Genomic DNA, 14,037 nt, shown 5'->3' with positions numbered 1-14,037 from the left:
ACAACCTTACTTATTCTAGCTTTCAATTTAAAACCAATCTACTCTCTCCATTTATTTGGGGTAATATTTTACAATTGATGTTCGCAATTAATTTTAAAGAAATTTCAATAAATTTTACATGTGAGGGGAATTGTGTTTATATAAGGTGTTTATTTTTTTTTGGGTATAAATATTTATTGCAATTAATAAATAAATTATTGTTATTTATATATTTTTATTTTTAAAAAGGATACAGAAAAAGAAGACAATATATATGTACGACGCCGTAACTGTCACGTGTCCGCTACAGGCGTGGAGATATTTGATTACCTGAAATTGAATAATAGCCGTTGAAATTCTACCACATAGATTTATCCAGAGCTCTACCCAAGATTCTTTCTTCTCAGAAGATTCTTCAATGGCGTGTAGTTTCTTACATCACCACCATGGCCATTCACTATTTTCTTGCCGCTTCAGTCTCAACCATTGTAGTAGTTTTCCCGATCAAACCTTGTCACACTACAGGTGTTTTACGAAATGCGCCAATCATGTTTCTTCTCGGTTTCGGAAAATCCAGAAATTGTCAGCTACGAAAAGCTCCAACAACTTGCCGCGGAAGGCGAATTCCCTGGTGACGGATGATCGGGACAGTGGGTGTGAGTGTGACCCGGATCCTGGCCCGGAACTGGATGATGTTTCGGGCGGTTCTGTTCCGAATTCAGTCTCTGCGTTGATGCATCGTTTGGGGTACTTTGTTTTTGTTTTTTTGTTTTACTTTTTGTCTGTTTCTGAAGTTTCGTTGGGATTTAGAGGGTGAAGGTTTTTTTTTTGGGTTTTTTGTAGGAGTGGATTCAAATTAGATGGACTTGGGATGGAGATTTTGTCGATTGCACTGCCAGCAACATTGGCTCTTGCTGCTGACCCTATTGCTTCACTTGTAGATACGGCATATGTTGGCCATTTGGGTAACTTTTTGTCTTTTTTTTAGTTGTGGATGTCCAAATAGTTGTTTCTTGTTTTGGTAATTGCATAGGATTAACAATTTACCCGAAAATGTATTGCTTAGAGTCGTGATAGATGTTGTGAGCTAGTGATTCTTGCATTTGGAACTCTATAAAAGGATTCGATATCATCCATTTCAGTGTTAGATAATTCAAAACCTTGATATTGCGATTTATAGAGCATTTTGTCTTCAGCGTGAGTGTCATCCCTGGTCCAAACCCGTGTCATCAGCAATGTTTTTTCAAAAATTCGAAATAAAATTTTAGAACAGCAAGTCTCATGCTCGAAGAAATTCGAACGATAATTTCATTCCTTATTAGGTAGAGTAACAACGATCATATCTCACCACATTTGGATTAGAACAGAACGAAACCTGAACACATTTGGACCAATCATTTGTTGCTAAAACATGTTCTACTTCATATTTTCAAGATTTTATGATCTTAAATCATGCACGTGTTTATTCATATTTTATAAAAAATGTGTAATATCAAGGAGTGAATGACCGAAACAGAAGCAAGAGAACTTGAAAAGTTTAGTTTTTCTTGCCGGTGCTGAAAATTCTGGTCCTAGCTGGAATTAGTGTCAATGATGATTTTTATGCTTTTCAGAGTCTGTTGGCTTTTGATGGGGCATTTATATTTGTGAAATCATAGGCATTTTCCTCAGATATTACCCTCTCGATTGCGCTTCATTGCTGCCATAATTTGGTTGTTTCAGGAGAGATTTTAATTCCTCGTATGATAGCTGGTAATGGTTATGACTCATGATTTCTACTTTTAATGCCATTACTTCCCCTTCGCGTTCTTGGCACGGAAGGGGTTTCTGGGTCTGGGCTTCATGATGGGTCGCTGACCAATCTCAAGCTTTACAGTGGGGTTCTCATATGTGCACGCTCGTGATATTCCATGTTTATTGGATGATGTCACTCTCACTCTTTCACTCTAGCTATGTTTCGCTTGTTATTAGAATAACTTCCATGCATTTCCCAGAAATCAGATAATTTGATGTTTTGAGTTCATGATGAATATGGTTCTAAACTTACTGTGTCATGCTTCTAGGGTCTGCTGAACTCGCAGCAGTTGGTGTATCAGGTGCAGTGTTCAACCTTGTGTCTAAATTATTCAATGTACCTCTGCTGAATATAACTACATCCTTTGTCGCTGAAGAGCAGGCATCAGTTAAAAAGGTTGCTAATGACTCTCATCAAACTGATCAAGGTAATATAAAAACATCATATACACGATTGGTTCTGTGGTCCTTTTGCCTCATCATCATGTTTGTTCGTCTTGCAGACCATCAAAGCAAGATGCTCCTTCCTTCGGTATCAACTTCTCTAATGCTTGCTGCAGCACTTGGTGTCATAGAAACACTTGCCCTTTCCACAGGCTCCGGTTTTCTGTTGAATTCCATGGGTATACCTGTTGTATGTCTTACTTAGCTAATCAAGCAACTTCATATTTGCCCTATTTTAACTTTACTTGCAATTCTATACTTCTCCATCCTTGAATGGTTGATGAATAACAAAGTAAATGCACAGTAGGATGTCATTTCAGTTCTCTGTTTGGCAATCACTTTTTTTTCGTTTTGCTAGCTGAAGCAACAAAGGGCTTTGGTTTGTTAGTGAAACCTGTACTCATATTATCCCAGTTAAACTAGGCATGATCCATAGAAGACTTTGTCTGCTTACCCTTATTCACATTTGGCTTATTGTAGGATTCACCAATGCGCATACCAGCTGAACAATTCCTTACCCTGAGGGCCTTAGGTGCACCACCAATTGTTGTAGCGCTTGCTGCTCAAGGAACTTTCCGAGGATTCAAAGATACAAAGACACCACTATTTGCTGTTGGCAAGTATCGCGTTGCAAATTTTTCTCGTTGCATCCTATATGTGATCACTAACTTACTGTAGAAGCCATCCCATAGGGGTGTGCTTTTATATTATTTAAGAGTACTACTCCATCAATCTGAAAGCTGCGACTTGATGTGATTTTGAGAGGATGATTACCCTTTGTATGATCTTTCTTAGATTCTCAGTAAAAAAGCAATAGAATTTAACTTGACTCCAGCCAAAAACGGTATTTAGATAGTGACAATTACAGCGGGCTGGTTGGGACATTTCTCTCTCACGATGTTCAGTTATCAATGACCATGACTGGCGTGGTTTTCAGGTGTTGGGAACATACTAAATGCAATACTAGATCCAATACTGATATTCTTATGTGGACTTGGTGTTGGTGGTGCGGCCATGTCTACTGTGATTTCTGAGTACGTCGTTGATGTGGTAAAACTAAATCTAAATTTGCATCACACACGATATAACATAACAACTCAGACTTCCCTTGTCATCTATAGAGTTTTTGTGTATATTTATCAGGTACTTGATAGCCGTAATTCTTCTATGGAAGCTGAATGATGAAGTGCTACTTACAGTTCCAAGTATCAGTGGGCAAAGGATTTTTCAGTACCTTAAATCTGGTATGTTGATGAAGAAAATAGGGAGTTGTTTAATGACTCAATTCGGTTATATTTGCCAATTTGGCAGTGAAAGTCTCTATTTAGTGAAGGTTGATGACTTCAACGTACAGAATAGACTGGTGATCAGCATATTGGTTCTTAACATATAATTAAAGTTCAAACATGGCTTATGTTGATAATCTCCTTGACATCAGAACTACCCAGGGAATTTATAGTCCAGAAACAAGTCACTTTGCTATATTAATCTGTGATCAGAAAAAATCCTCGTCAAAGCATGAATTTTGGGAAACACTGCGTTTTTAAGATTAAACTTAGTAAGCAGCTGATTAATGATCCCATAATGTCCGGATATGTCAAATACACTAGGACTGTTGGTCTGAACCATGCTTAATCATCTCTATATCTGCTGTGGCCAAAGAAACATTTTGACTGGCATGAAACATTCAAATATACAAGCCAAAGTCAGTTGTCAACATTTCTTTTTAAATTTATTTCCCAGGCGCTCTACTGACAGGAAGAACTATAGCAGTTCTTGTGACTACAACAATAGCTACATCCATGGCTGCACACGAAGGTCCCATACAAATGGCTGGGCATCAGATTTGTTTTCAAGTTTGGTTGGCCTTATCTCTGCTGAATGATGGTTTAGCACTTGCAGGACAGGTAAATATGTGAGACTTTTCGGACGTAATCAAACATATGCTGGCAACACTTCTGGAGTTACTTTGGAGGAGGATTTAGCTATCCCCAAAACTTCTCTAATTTCCTTGACATTTTTTTCACAGGCTCTACTTGCTAGTGACTATTCTCAAGGGAACTATGGTCTTGCACGACAGCTGGTTTACAAAGTGCTGCAGGTACAAATCATCTGATTCTTAACCATCTATAACTTTTGTTCATTTTAAGTTTATATTCTATGTTGATTGATTTGATTAGTTGCCTTGCTGAATGTTTAATTTATTTGATGATTTAATCAGGTTGGTTTAATCATGGGCCTAGTTTTGGCTGTAATTTTGTTCGTTGGATTTGGTGCTCTTTCTAGCTTATTTAGTCCAGACTCAGAAGTTCTTGGAATAGCCAGATCGGGAACCTTGGTAAGAAGAACTTAATTCTGCTGGAATTCTTCCTGAATTTGGCTCAAGCACATGAGATGGTACTGATTGCTTGAAGAGGATCAAATACGGGATTCTAATACAGTTATATCTCCTGAATCCTTTGTATCAGGGATACAGTGCCATTGTTTTATTGAAACATGTTTGATGACTTATTTTTGTGTTGTAGTTTGTTGCTGGATCTCAGCCTATGAATGCTATTGCTTTTGTTCTTGATGGGCTTTATTATGGGGTTTCAGACTTTGGATTTGCTGCATATTCCATGGTAATGTTGTTTTACATTTGTTTGTGGATCCCTCATCAGATACGGTTTAACTAAACAGTCCGGTTTCACTTGGATAAGCAGGCTATCGTTGGATTTATCTCTTCAGTTTTCATACTGATGACTGCTCCTCTGTTTGGTCTTCCTGGTGTCTGGAGTGGGCTTTTTCTATTTATGACTTTGCGTGTACTCGCTGGTGTTTTCAGGTAAAAATTACTATAACAAAATTCTCTTGGACTGGTGACTTTGGGGATATAAACAAATGGAATCAAGTTAAATACTACTTTTCTTCTTTTATTTGAGCTGGAGCTACAATCATATTAGGTGATCATAAATGAGTTTGGCTTGATTAGTGTTCAAGTTCAAGCTAATTTCGTTTAATTGATTTTAATTATTTAGCTCTACTAAATGAAGACTGTAACGATAGTTTAAACTTGTGAGCTTTTTAAAATTAAAAAAACTTGTGAGCTCATTTAATTTTATATGTATTTAGTAAATATTGATAAATATATCCTAGAACCTGAATGCATCATAAGCTATCAAACAAATAGTTCAGGCTCAAAATATAATGAACATGTTTGAGTTCAAGCCAGAATATGATGATTTCAAGTTCAGATTGAATGATGTTACTGCAGATTCAATTAGTTTCTTTTACTCATATTCATGCTCTTAACTTCGTTCAGTGCCACTAAATGGTTGTTAATTTCAGGCTAAGCTCTAGAAGTGGACCATGGAGATTGCTCTGGCCAGATAATGAAAAAGACAACACTTGAGCTACTAGCGATTTTCGCTAGCTTATTGCAAGATCCTTGCGGTTTCTGGGTTTATGCAAAGACGCCACCAGAGATATTTTTCCTCGGGTGGCTGACCTACATCATCAGGGGTGACTTTCGAACACAGATTTGTTTTACGGAGCTTTATGGCACTCGGTGGTTTATATCGAGGTGCGCCACCAGATATCTAAATGCAAGCCACACCCTTTAATTTTCATAGCCATAATCGAATGGCTTGCCTTCTACAGAGAACAAACCAACATAATATTCCCACCTTCGCTTTGTAAGCTTGATTTGTCAAGTTCGAAAATTTAGTTTTCTTGTATTGTTCAGGTTCTTGTAAACTGGTTTAGTCATGCAATGCAAATTCCAGTTTTCACTCAAACGTGTACTTCATTTTTGCAATGTTTAGTTCGAGTAATTTCACATGATTCCACAGAAAACAAGTGGAAGAAATATGTGAATGGACCCATTAAATCATATACGTCGTTTTGTCAACACGAATTCCCTAGCATTTGGATGGGAGGACAAATCAAGTTTCCTTTATATATTAACATCCTTTAGTTAATTTCTTAAAATTAATATGATTTATCCTTTGTGAGGGAATCCCCTGTTTACAATTTGAACTAGTTATTTCAACATGAACTAAAATATATATCAAATAAATAATTAATTGATACATCATTCATCATATATAATTTCTGACACAACATTTAATATAAAAATAGAAACAACCCTCTATAAAAATTGATATATGTCATTGTCAAAAGTATTTTGCTGGAACAAATTACATGAGCAAAAAAAGAACTTCAATATAACCTCATATACAAACATAAACATACATAGAGTAAACTATTAAAAAAGATCTATTATTGTAATTTCAAGGCAAAATCATTAAACAAAGAATGAAATAATATAGTAAACACTTCAAATTCTCAAAATTTACTCAACTTTTGTTTCAACTGCTGTATCATCACCAGAAGCTGGTTTGGTGTCCATTTCCGGCTTTATCTCCTCCAGTTTCTGCAGAACTTGATGAGCCTCGGGCCGAGCTGTTGGCGAGGGGTCGACACAATGGAGGGCCAATTTCAATGTATTCAATAATTCATCACCTATATTCGGCGCATCCCTCATAAGCTCCACATCGAATACTTCATTAGTCCATTCATCTTTAACTGTTGATGCGACCCACTGAGGCAGATCGAGCCCATCTGTGGCCTCACTTGGGGATTTCCCTGTTAAGAGCTCCAACAATATCACCCCGAGGCTAAAAACGTCGGTCTTTGTGGTGGCATTCTTGATCTTGGAAAGCTCTGGTGCACGATATCCCATCGTGCCTGCTGTGGCTACGATGTTCGTGTTGGCAGCACTAGTCATGAGTCGAGATAGGCCAACATCTGCTATTTCAGGATTGTTCTTCTCGTCAAGAAGGACATTGCTTGAGGTAAGATTTCCGTGTACTAAATCTTGTTCAGTGTGGATATAGCAAAGTCCTTGGGTTACGCCAATGGCTATTGCCATTCTTTCTGGCCATGGAATGTTGGTTTCTGGCCCTCTAGCTGCATACAGCAAATGAAACTGTGATGGTTAGCAAACAGAGACAAAAATTTAGTCGCATAAATCATGGTTCTGGTGAGTAAACTAACCATGGAGAAAGGAAGCAAGGCTTCCATTAGGCATATAATCATATACAAGAAGCTTTTCCCCTTTAGGTCCAAGATAATAAGCTCTAAGGGCCAAGATATTTGAGTGCCGAATCTTTCCAAGCTCTGAAACCTCGCTTTCGAATTCATTCTGTGGCTTAGTGATCTTCTCTCTGAGCCTTTTTACAGCAACTACATTATTGTCCTCCAATGTTGCCTTGTATGCTGTTCCATAACTGCTCTTTCCCATTATCTCTGCAGTAGCACACAACAAATCATCAGCTGTAAATACGAAAGGCCCATCAAAATGGACTAATTTTCCTCCTGTTTCGCCTCCAGATTCGACTACATTCCCTGCTGCTGGAGTTGCCTTTGCCAAAACACCACCTGGTTTGCTTCTTGAAGCTGCCTTCTTTCTGATCAAGCAGCACATCAAAATACAGCATAGAATTAGTAGGACAATTAGAAGAGCTCCAGCAGATATGAGAATGATGTCCTTTGAGCTCAACTTTCGGCCATGTTTTCCCGGTGAAGGCAGATTTTCGGGCTGGGGAGAAGGACATGGAGTCGAGCTACTGTAACCACACAGCTGAATGTTGCCCATAAATGAGCTCGAGTTAAATCTACTTGCAAGAACAGATGGGACGGCTCCCGAAAGATTATTGTACGAAACATTGAAGGAATCAAGATTGGGTAAATTCACCAAGGAGGTTGGGATTTCCATTGAGAGATTGTTGCGAGAAAGATCAAGAAAGGTAAGAGTGGTGATGTTACCAATGGTCCCTGGAATCTGCCCTTTGAACTTGTTGTTACTCAAGTTTAGAACGGAAAGATTCCTTAAATTTTCGACCGATTCTGGGATCTGGCTATCTAAATTGTTGTTTTCTAGATTTATGGTTACCAGAGAAGAGAGATTGGTGAGACCCAAAGGAAAGGTTCCTGTGATTGCGTTGTTTGATAAATCCAGGGACTTCAGCTTCGAGAGATTAACAAACTCTTCGGGAATGCTTCCATTGATTTGATTGTAACTTAAATTCAAAGACTGAAGATTATAAGAATGGTTACTATTTTTGCTGCTCCAAGAATCAGGAATAGAACCAGAAAGATTGCTGTTTTGAAGGGCAAGGAAAGTTAGAGAAGGATTCTGAGAAAGTGTTGATGGAATGGAACCAGAAAGGCCATTGAAGCTCAGATTAAGCCTATACAACCTTGTGGAATTGGCAAGACTCGGAGGAATCGTACCAACGAGCTGATTATTACTAAGATCGAGAGTTTGTAAAACCAAACAGTTACCAATGGATGGAGGGATCGAGCCCGAAAGCCGGTTATTGAAAAGATAAACCCCTCTGAGGTTCGGAAGGAAACCGAGGGATGTTGGCACTGACCCGGCAAGAAAGTTGTCATGGAGGCTGAGCCGACGGAGAGCCTGAAGTTGCCCAATTTTTTCCGAGATTCGGCCGCCTAATCCCTTCCATGGAAGCTGGATAGCTATAACTTGTCCATTTACACACTTGATGCCAGTCCATTCACCAGAACAAGCACCATTACTGGTGTCATTCCAGCTCTTTAACACCCCTTTCGAATCGACCAGCTCGTGCTTTAAAGCCTGGAGAGCTTGATAATCTGCTTGTGTTACAATCACCCCGTCCCATTTCTCACCCGAAACCAGCCCCACACCAGAAAATAGCACAAGAAAAATGCAAAGCAGGAGGTGGGGTTTCCTCCATTTCTCTATCTCGGTATCCGAATCACCTTTGCTCCGACCAGTATTTCCGTTAACCGGACAGCCTGAAAACCCATCTGAACCATTCCGAAATCGAAATGGCAGCTGAATTCGAACGCCCATGAACTATTATCTTGTTGAAATTAATTTAATGTAAAATTGGGATAAGAAAAATGAGTGTATGGAAGCTCAAGATTTTTTTTGGAGGGGCAGGCCACTTTTTCTTGAAGGGTGAAGGAGGGAATCTTGGGATATATTTTTTCAGAGTGGAGGGGAAAATGGTGGAGAGTAAAATAAATGGTATCAAGTTTAATATATCTCAACGGCTAGTTTACGTTGGATACAGATTACACACATGATACTGGTAAATGTTTTTGGGTCACCAACATTATTAATAGAATTTTGGAAATATTATTAAAAACAGAATCCCAATATTCATAACGACTATATTCTTGTAGTCTTCTTTCTACTCAACCGTTGCATAACCTTGACTTTTCTTACTCTTTCCACTCTATCAAAATGTTTTAGATTCCTTTAAAAAAAAAAGGGGAAATGTTTTAATTTGGATTATAAAAAACAATTTATTTAATTCTTTATTTTTAGTTGTAAAAAGTTTAATTCCACACCAAAAAACAGTGTTTTTGCGTTTTAAGGTGTATATTTAAGAAATCATACATAGGCTATGATATATGAATGTATTCGAGTTGGTCGAGCATTTGGATTAACAATAGTACACAGTTTTATTTTTATACATATAAAAGCAAAAAAGCAATTTCTTTTTGGGTTCAACATGATTTCGTCAACTATTTTTAAAAAACATTTGTAAGAACATCTCACCGCTAGAAAAACCGCGTGTTCCAAAACTCCAGCTTCTGATAACTTGCCATTCAAACATGACATTTTTTTTCTCTTTTTCTTTAATCCGACTTCATGTCCAAGTGATTTAAATTTTAGAACACAAAACTGAGCTTGAAATGCTACTCCATAGAATTCTAGCGGAAATCGACTAATCCTTACCTCTACCAATCGTACGGTAGTACAAAGGACATACAGAGAAAAAGATAACAAACCAAATCGGTTCCCTGTTTCTCAAGCATCCAATTAAAGATACTATGATTATGTCTGTAAGACCACATAGTATTATGATACTTAAAGAAACCATTTAACAAAAAAAGAATCCAAATTAATCTATCAAATTTGTGTTCCAGCTTTACACAAAACAGTGAGTACATAAGAGGAAAAAGAAGAAAAACTAAACGAATGTCGACATAGGTTTGCAAGTTTTACAATTCAAACTGAAAAGAAGTGTATCTAGTATTTAGTATAGTTGATTGGAAATACAGAACAAAGAAATCTAACTCAAAATTTGTCATTTCACGTGCATTTTTTGAAAGACTTCGCATCAACTTGAGCGTTCCTGCATTCAAATAACAAGCACACAATCGATTATTCACCCAGAAATAACAAAAATATACCCAACGTTTTTAATGAAAAAGCAGGAGTGTAGGACCACCAACACTCATCTTGAAAGCGATCTGCGTTGTGGAAAAGATAACTGTACAAATTTTTCGTTCACAAATCTGAAAGTCGTACGGACTAAATACATGTAACTAAAACCACCAAATTCAAGTTAGTACAATGGAACAATCATCTAAACCATAGGACAGGCGACTACAGGCAGATATTTTAATGGAAAAGGCAGATAACTAATGATTTGAAGATTGCATATCAGGCATAATGAGTCAATGACAAACTCATATAATATTGTTGCTTAAACGGGGCAATAATTATCAATCAAGCAGGGTAGGAAAATAATCGTAAGCTCTACACAGTAAAACTGTTGAACAATTTTGCACTCAAGACCAATCTAAAAAAAATGAACAAATCCAGCAATTGACTGATCATGCTGTTATAGTGTCCAGATAAAAATTCCATCTAACATGAGGCATGCCAATATCTAGCACAATTAAAGGAAATAAATTATATCAATCCATGAAACACTTGTAATGCTATCCCATTGAAAAACACTGCATTTCCTGCAGTATATATATAGAAGATACAGAATAAATAAGCTATAATATAAAAACACAAACACAGGCAATGAGCACATAAATCCCAGTACAGTCTATTTATAAATTAAATTAATAGATGAACTGGCCGTCAATAAGATTTTTGAGGTACACCCAACTTTTATTCACATATTCATGAAATAATCTAGAAATTACAGTTATTGAATTCAAATGTGTTGGTGACTTAGTTCAATGTAATAAAAGGATAACTATATTTATTTTCTTCTCAATCTTTCCACACCCCAAACACTTCAGATATACTAAAAGAGGAGAGTAATACTTTCAAAGAAAAAAGAGAGATTGTAATGAAGAGGGAAAAATCAGAATATCTACTTTTTCTAAAGAAAAAATATTTACTTCTAAACACATTTAAAATTCTAATTTTATTCTAAAAAAATAAAATAAAAATTTAATTTTCAACCATGAGAAGGCTAATTTCAAAATTATTTCTCACCTACGAGCATAAAGAACACCTTTACCACAAAATTATTTCAGCACCGGAAGTTTTAGATCTCAATTTATAAATATGAGGAGGTGGGGAGTGGTACAGGCGTTTCATACATTTTGACACAACATAGGGTCTCTATGTGTAGTGTGCACACTTGGAAAGATCACTTTTTTACCCATTGTACCATTAAAAAATTTCTTTCGAGAGATGCCACCATTAAATTAGAGTTTCTTGACACTTTGCATCCAGCAGTAAGTTTTTTCAGTCTTAATAATTTTTTTTGGGACCAGATTTTGGTCCGTTGCACCCTCCAATTAAATTAATTTTGCATTCCGCTCCAGAAAATATACACTCAAACACGCTTGGGAGGGATGTTTTTAAACAACTTAGTTTGACCAAAGTATTTTTCACAATTTTCCTAGGTGCGATGTGTCAAAGAAACTGTAATTTAATGACGGAATCCACAAAAATAAACAAGGGTGTAATGTGCCAAACTAACCCATTTAGACAGTGCACTTATCCCAAAACCCCAAATTTGCTTCAAGATCGGGATCCTAGTTATATCATTAGTTTTGTAAAATAAGATACATTCGTGAAAAAAAGTTGGCAATCAAGAACCAGATGCTGACATCAACCATAATAAAAGAGCATGCACCAGTATCAAATCGTACACACTAAGTTATATGCAACTATGCAAGCATCCACAGCAATGCACTAAAGAAATTACCAAACACAGTTCCAATTAGGTAATTAAACACGGTTCCAATTAGGTAATTAAGATGTATGACTTTATAGACAACCCTAAAATTTATGCAGGAGGTCGATAAAATTAATTTTCAAAATTTCTTAAACCAATGAATATGTCGCGTGAATCTTTCAAGATAGTACGTGATTCAATATTTCAATCTACAAATTATAGATATTAACACTCGTAATTAGCTAATAAATCCATTCATTACCGTCATGAGAATGATACTCAAACCCTCGCGGCCACCTGTGGCTGGGTAATCGCAGCATTGGCCCCAGTGAAGAAAGAAAGGAATCCAGAAGCACCCGTGCTCTGCTCCTGCTCGTCAAGGAAAAGATCTTCTGGAACCCTAAAAGCACCGTGCGCGCAAACAATCGCAACACCAACCATGAGAGCTGACACCAAAACAGATCCAACGCTAGTGAGGAAGATCACAACGACGGTGGAGACTACCAAGAAGAGAAGAGTCTCGCGATCCGAAAATTGTCGGCCGAAGACAACGAGCGGAGGATCAGAGGATTGACGGAAGAGGTAGAGGAACATCCACCCGGCGAGGAGGCCCGCTAGGAGGATAAGAGAAAAAGGGTTTGTTAAAAGGGAAATGGCGAGCACGGCGGTGACAACGGTGAGGTAATTGATGCGAAAATATTGATAATTCTTGCGGATGCGGAGGGTCGCTTCGGAGATGGATTCAGGCTTAGAGAAGGCGGATCGGTCGACAAGCTCAGGCCAGGGGCGACGATTGGAGAGGCCGGATCGGACGGTTTCTGAGATCCCGGCAACGAACAAGCGAACGGCTGATGAGGTCTGCTGAGCGTCGGCGGTGGATTGCTGGGGATTGGAGATGGGTAAGATTGCAGGAGAGGAATTCGCCATGATTTTGGGTTGTTGATTTTCTTTGGACGGAAGAAAGATTACAAAGACTACGCGGTTGAAATCTCTATATATTTGGTATACTCGAATTCCACGAGGGTAAGGAAAAAGCCAGCCTTTAAGTAAAATAATTTTTTTTAATGTTAATTAATTTTTATAATATTTTTATCCCTCACAATATATTAAATATTTAAAAATTTAAGAATTATAACTATATAATTTAAATCTTTCAAAAAAATCGAATCTAATCTATCTAAAAATTAAAAAATACAAACACAAAATAGTGAATATCATTTTGGAAAATAAGATTATTTCTAATGACTTAAAAAAAAGACCATATAAAACGACTAATTTATCTAATAATTTTGATTTTATTGTGAATTAAGTTAAGATAATCTAAAATTACTCAAACTTAATTAATTAAAAGTAAATAAATTAAAAGATCTCTATTATAATAATAGAGTAAGATAATTAATGAAATGGTAATATTCCTTTTTATTAGAAAAAATAGTAATTGCTAATGGTAATTGGTAATTACAAATACTTGGTAAACGTAAACTCAATAATCAATATAGTTAATATTAGCGTGCAAATTAAGTATCATATAGTTGATTATCAATCTTAATAAAAATATTACTAATATATAATAATAAAGAGTGATTCTTTATTTGGTGGCATGTGCTTTCCTGCTAGACTCTAGTAGTCGGTGAATTCATTTGGTGAGCTTGGGACGAAAGAAAAATAATGATAGAATAATTTTTTAAAACATTATTCATATGTAAAAATGGTTAGATGTCTCTAAAAGACTAAATCTAGGAAACGTAGCTCAAAAACCAATCAAACGCCTTTAGATGATAAAGATTTTTAAAGTAAAATGGTGTTTAGGAAAAATAAAATAAAATTCAACCTAATATCTCAAATAAAA

The 14,037-nt window shown here is 36.7% G+C and overlaps 3 protein-coding genes across 6 annotated transcripts; 1 reads left to right on the top strand and 2 right to left on the bottom strand.

Annotated features, from left to right (window-relative positions):
• Nucleotides 1–281: 281 nt before the first annotated feature.
• On the top strand, nucleotides 282–5,982 carry LOC140887320 (protein DETOXIFICATION 44, chloroplastic). 4 transcript variants are annotated; one of them, XM_073294500.1, is made up of 13 exons: nucleotides 284–726; nucleotides 823–944; nucleotides 2,043–2,201; nucleotides 2,277–2,407; nucleotides 2,698–2,833; nucleotides 3,155–3,251; nucleotides 3,361–3,461; nucleotides 3,961–4,124; nucleotides 4,247–4,318; nucleotides 4,439–4,555; nucleotides 4,743–4,838; nucleotides 4,920–5,041; nucleotides 5,545–5,981. In XM_073294500.1, the coding sequence occupies exons 1-13, from the start codon at nucleotides 398–400 to the stop codon at nucleotides 5,606–5,608; spliced, it is 1,710 nt and encodes a 569-aa protein (XP_073150601.1). In that variant the 5' UTR covers nucleotides 284–397; the 3' UTR covers nucleotides 5,609–5,981. The 4 variants fall into 4 exon arrangements, 3 of the variants coding, with proteins under 3 accessions (XP_073150602.1, XP_073150600.1, XP_073150601.1); XR_012151790.1 differs by lacking the exon at nucleotides 5,545–5,981 and having other exon boundaries at nucleotides 282–726; nucleotides 4,439–4,657; nucleotides 4,920–4,942; XM_073294499.1 differs by having other exon boundaries at nucleotides 283–726; nucleotides 2,043–2,407; nucleotides 5,545–5,982.
• A 439-nt stretch (nucleotides 5,983–6,421) lies between these two features.
• On the bottom strand, nucleotides 6,422–9,488 carry LOC140891625 (probably inactive leucine-rich repeat receptor-like protein kinase IMK2). The gene is made up of 2 exons (XM_073300212.1): nucleotides 7,255–9,488; nucleotides 6,422–7,167 (listed from the first exon to the last, which is right to left on the bottom strand). Exons 1-2 carry the CDS (start codon nucleotides 9,095–9,097, stop codon nucleotides 6,551–6,553), a joined length of 2,460 nt encoding a protein of 819 aa, XP_073156313.1. The 5' UTR covers nucleotides 9,098–9,488; the 3' UTR covers nucleotides 6,422–6,550.
• A 717-nt stretch (nucleotides 9,489–10,205) lies between these two features.
• LOC140886921 (PRA1 family protein B4-like) lies at nucleotides 10,206–13,188 on the bottom strand. Its single transcript, XM_073293843.1, has 2 exons — nucleotides 12,451–13,188; nucleotides 10,206–10,391 (listed from the first exon to the last, which is right to left on the bottom strand). Exon 1 carries the CDS (start codon nucleotides 13,113–13,115, stop codon nucleotides 12,468–12,470), a length of 648 nt encoding a protein of 215 aa, XP_073149944.1. The 5' UTR covers nucleotides 13,116–13,188; the 3' UTR covers nucleotides 10,206–10,391; nucleotides 12,451–12,467.
• Between the last annotated feature and the right edge of the window lie 849 nt (nucleotides 13,189–14,037).

The sequence above is a fragment of the Henckelia pumila genome, chromosome 3 (genome assembly GCF_033568475.1).
Source record: "Henckelia pumila isolate YLH828 chromosome 3, ASM3356847v2, whole genome shotgun sequence".
Classification (NCBI taxonomy): domain Eukaryota; kingdom Viridiplantae; phylum Streptophyta; class Magnoliopsida; order Lamiales; family Gesneriaceae; genus Henckelia; species Henckelia pumila.
This window is presented reverse-complemented; position numbering and strand designations above follow the sequence as displayed.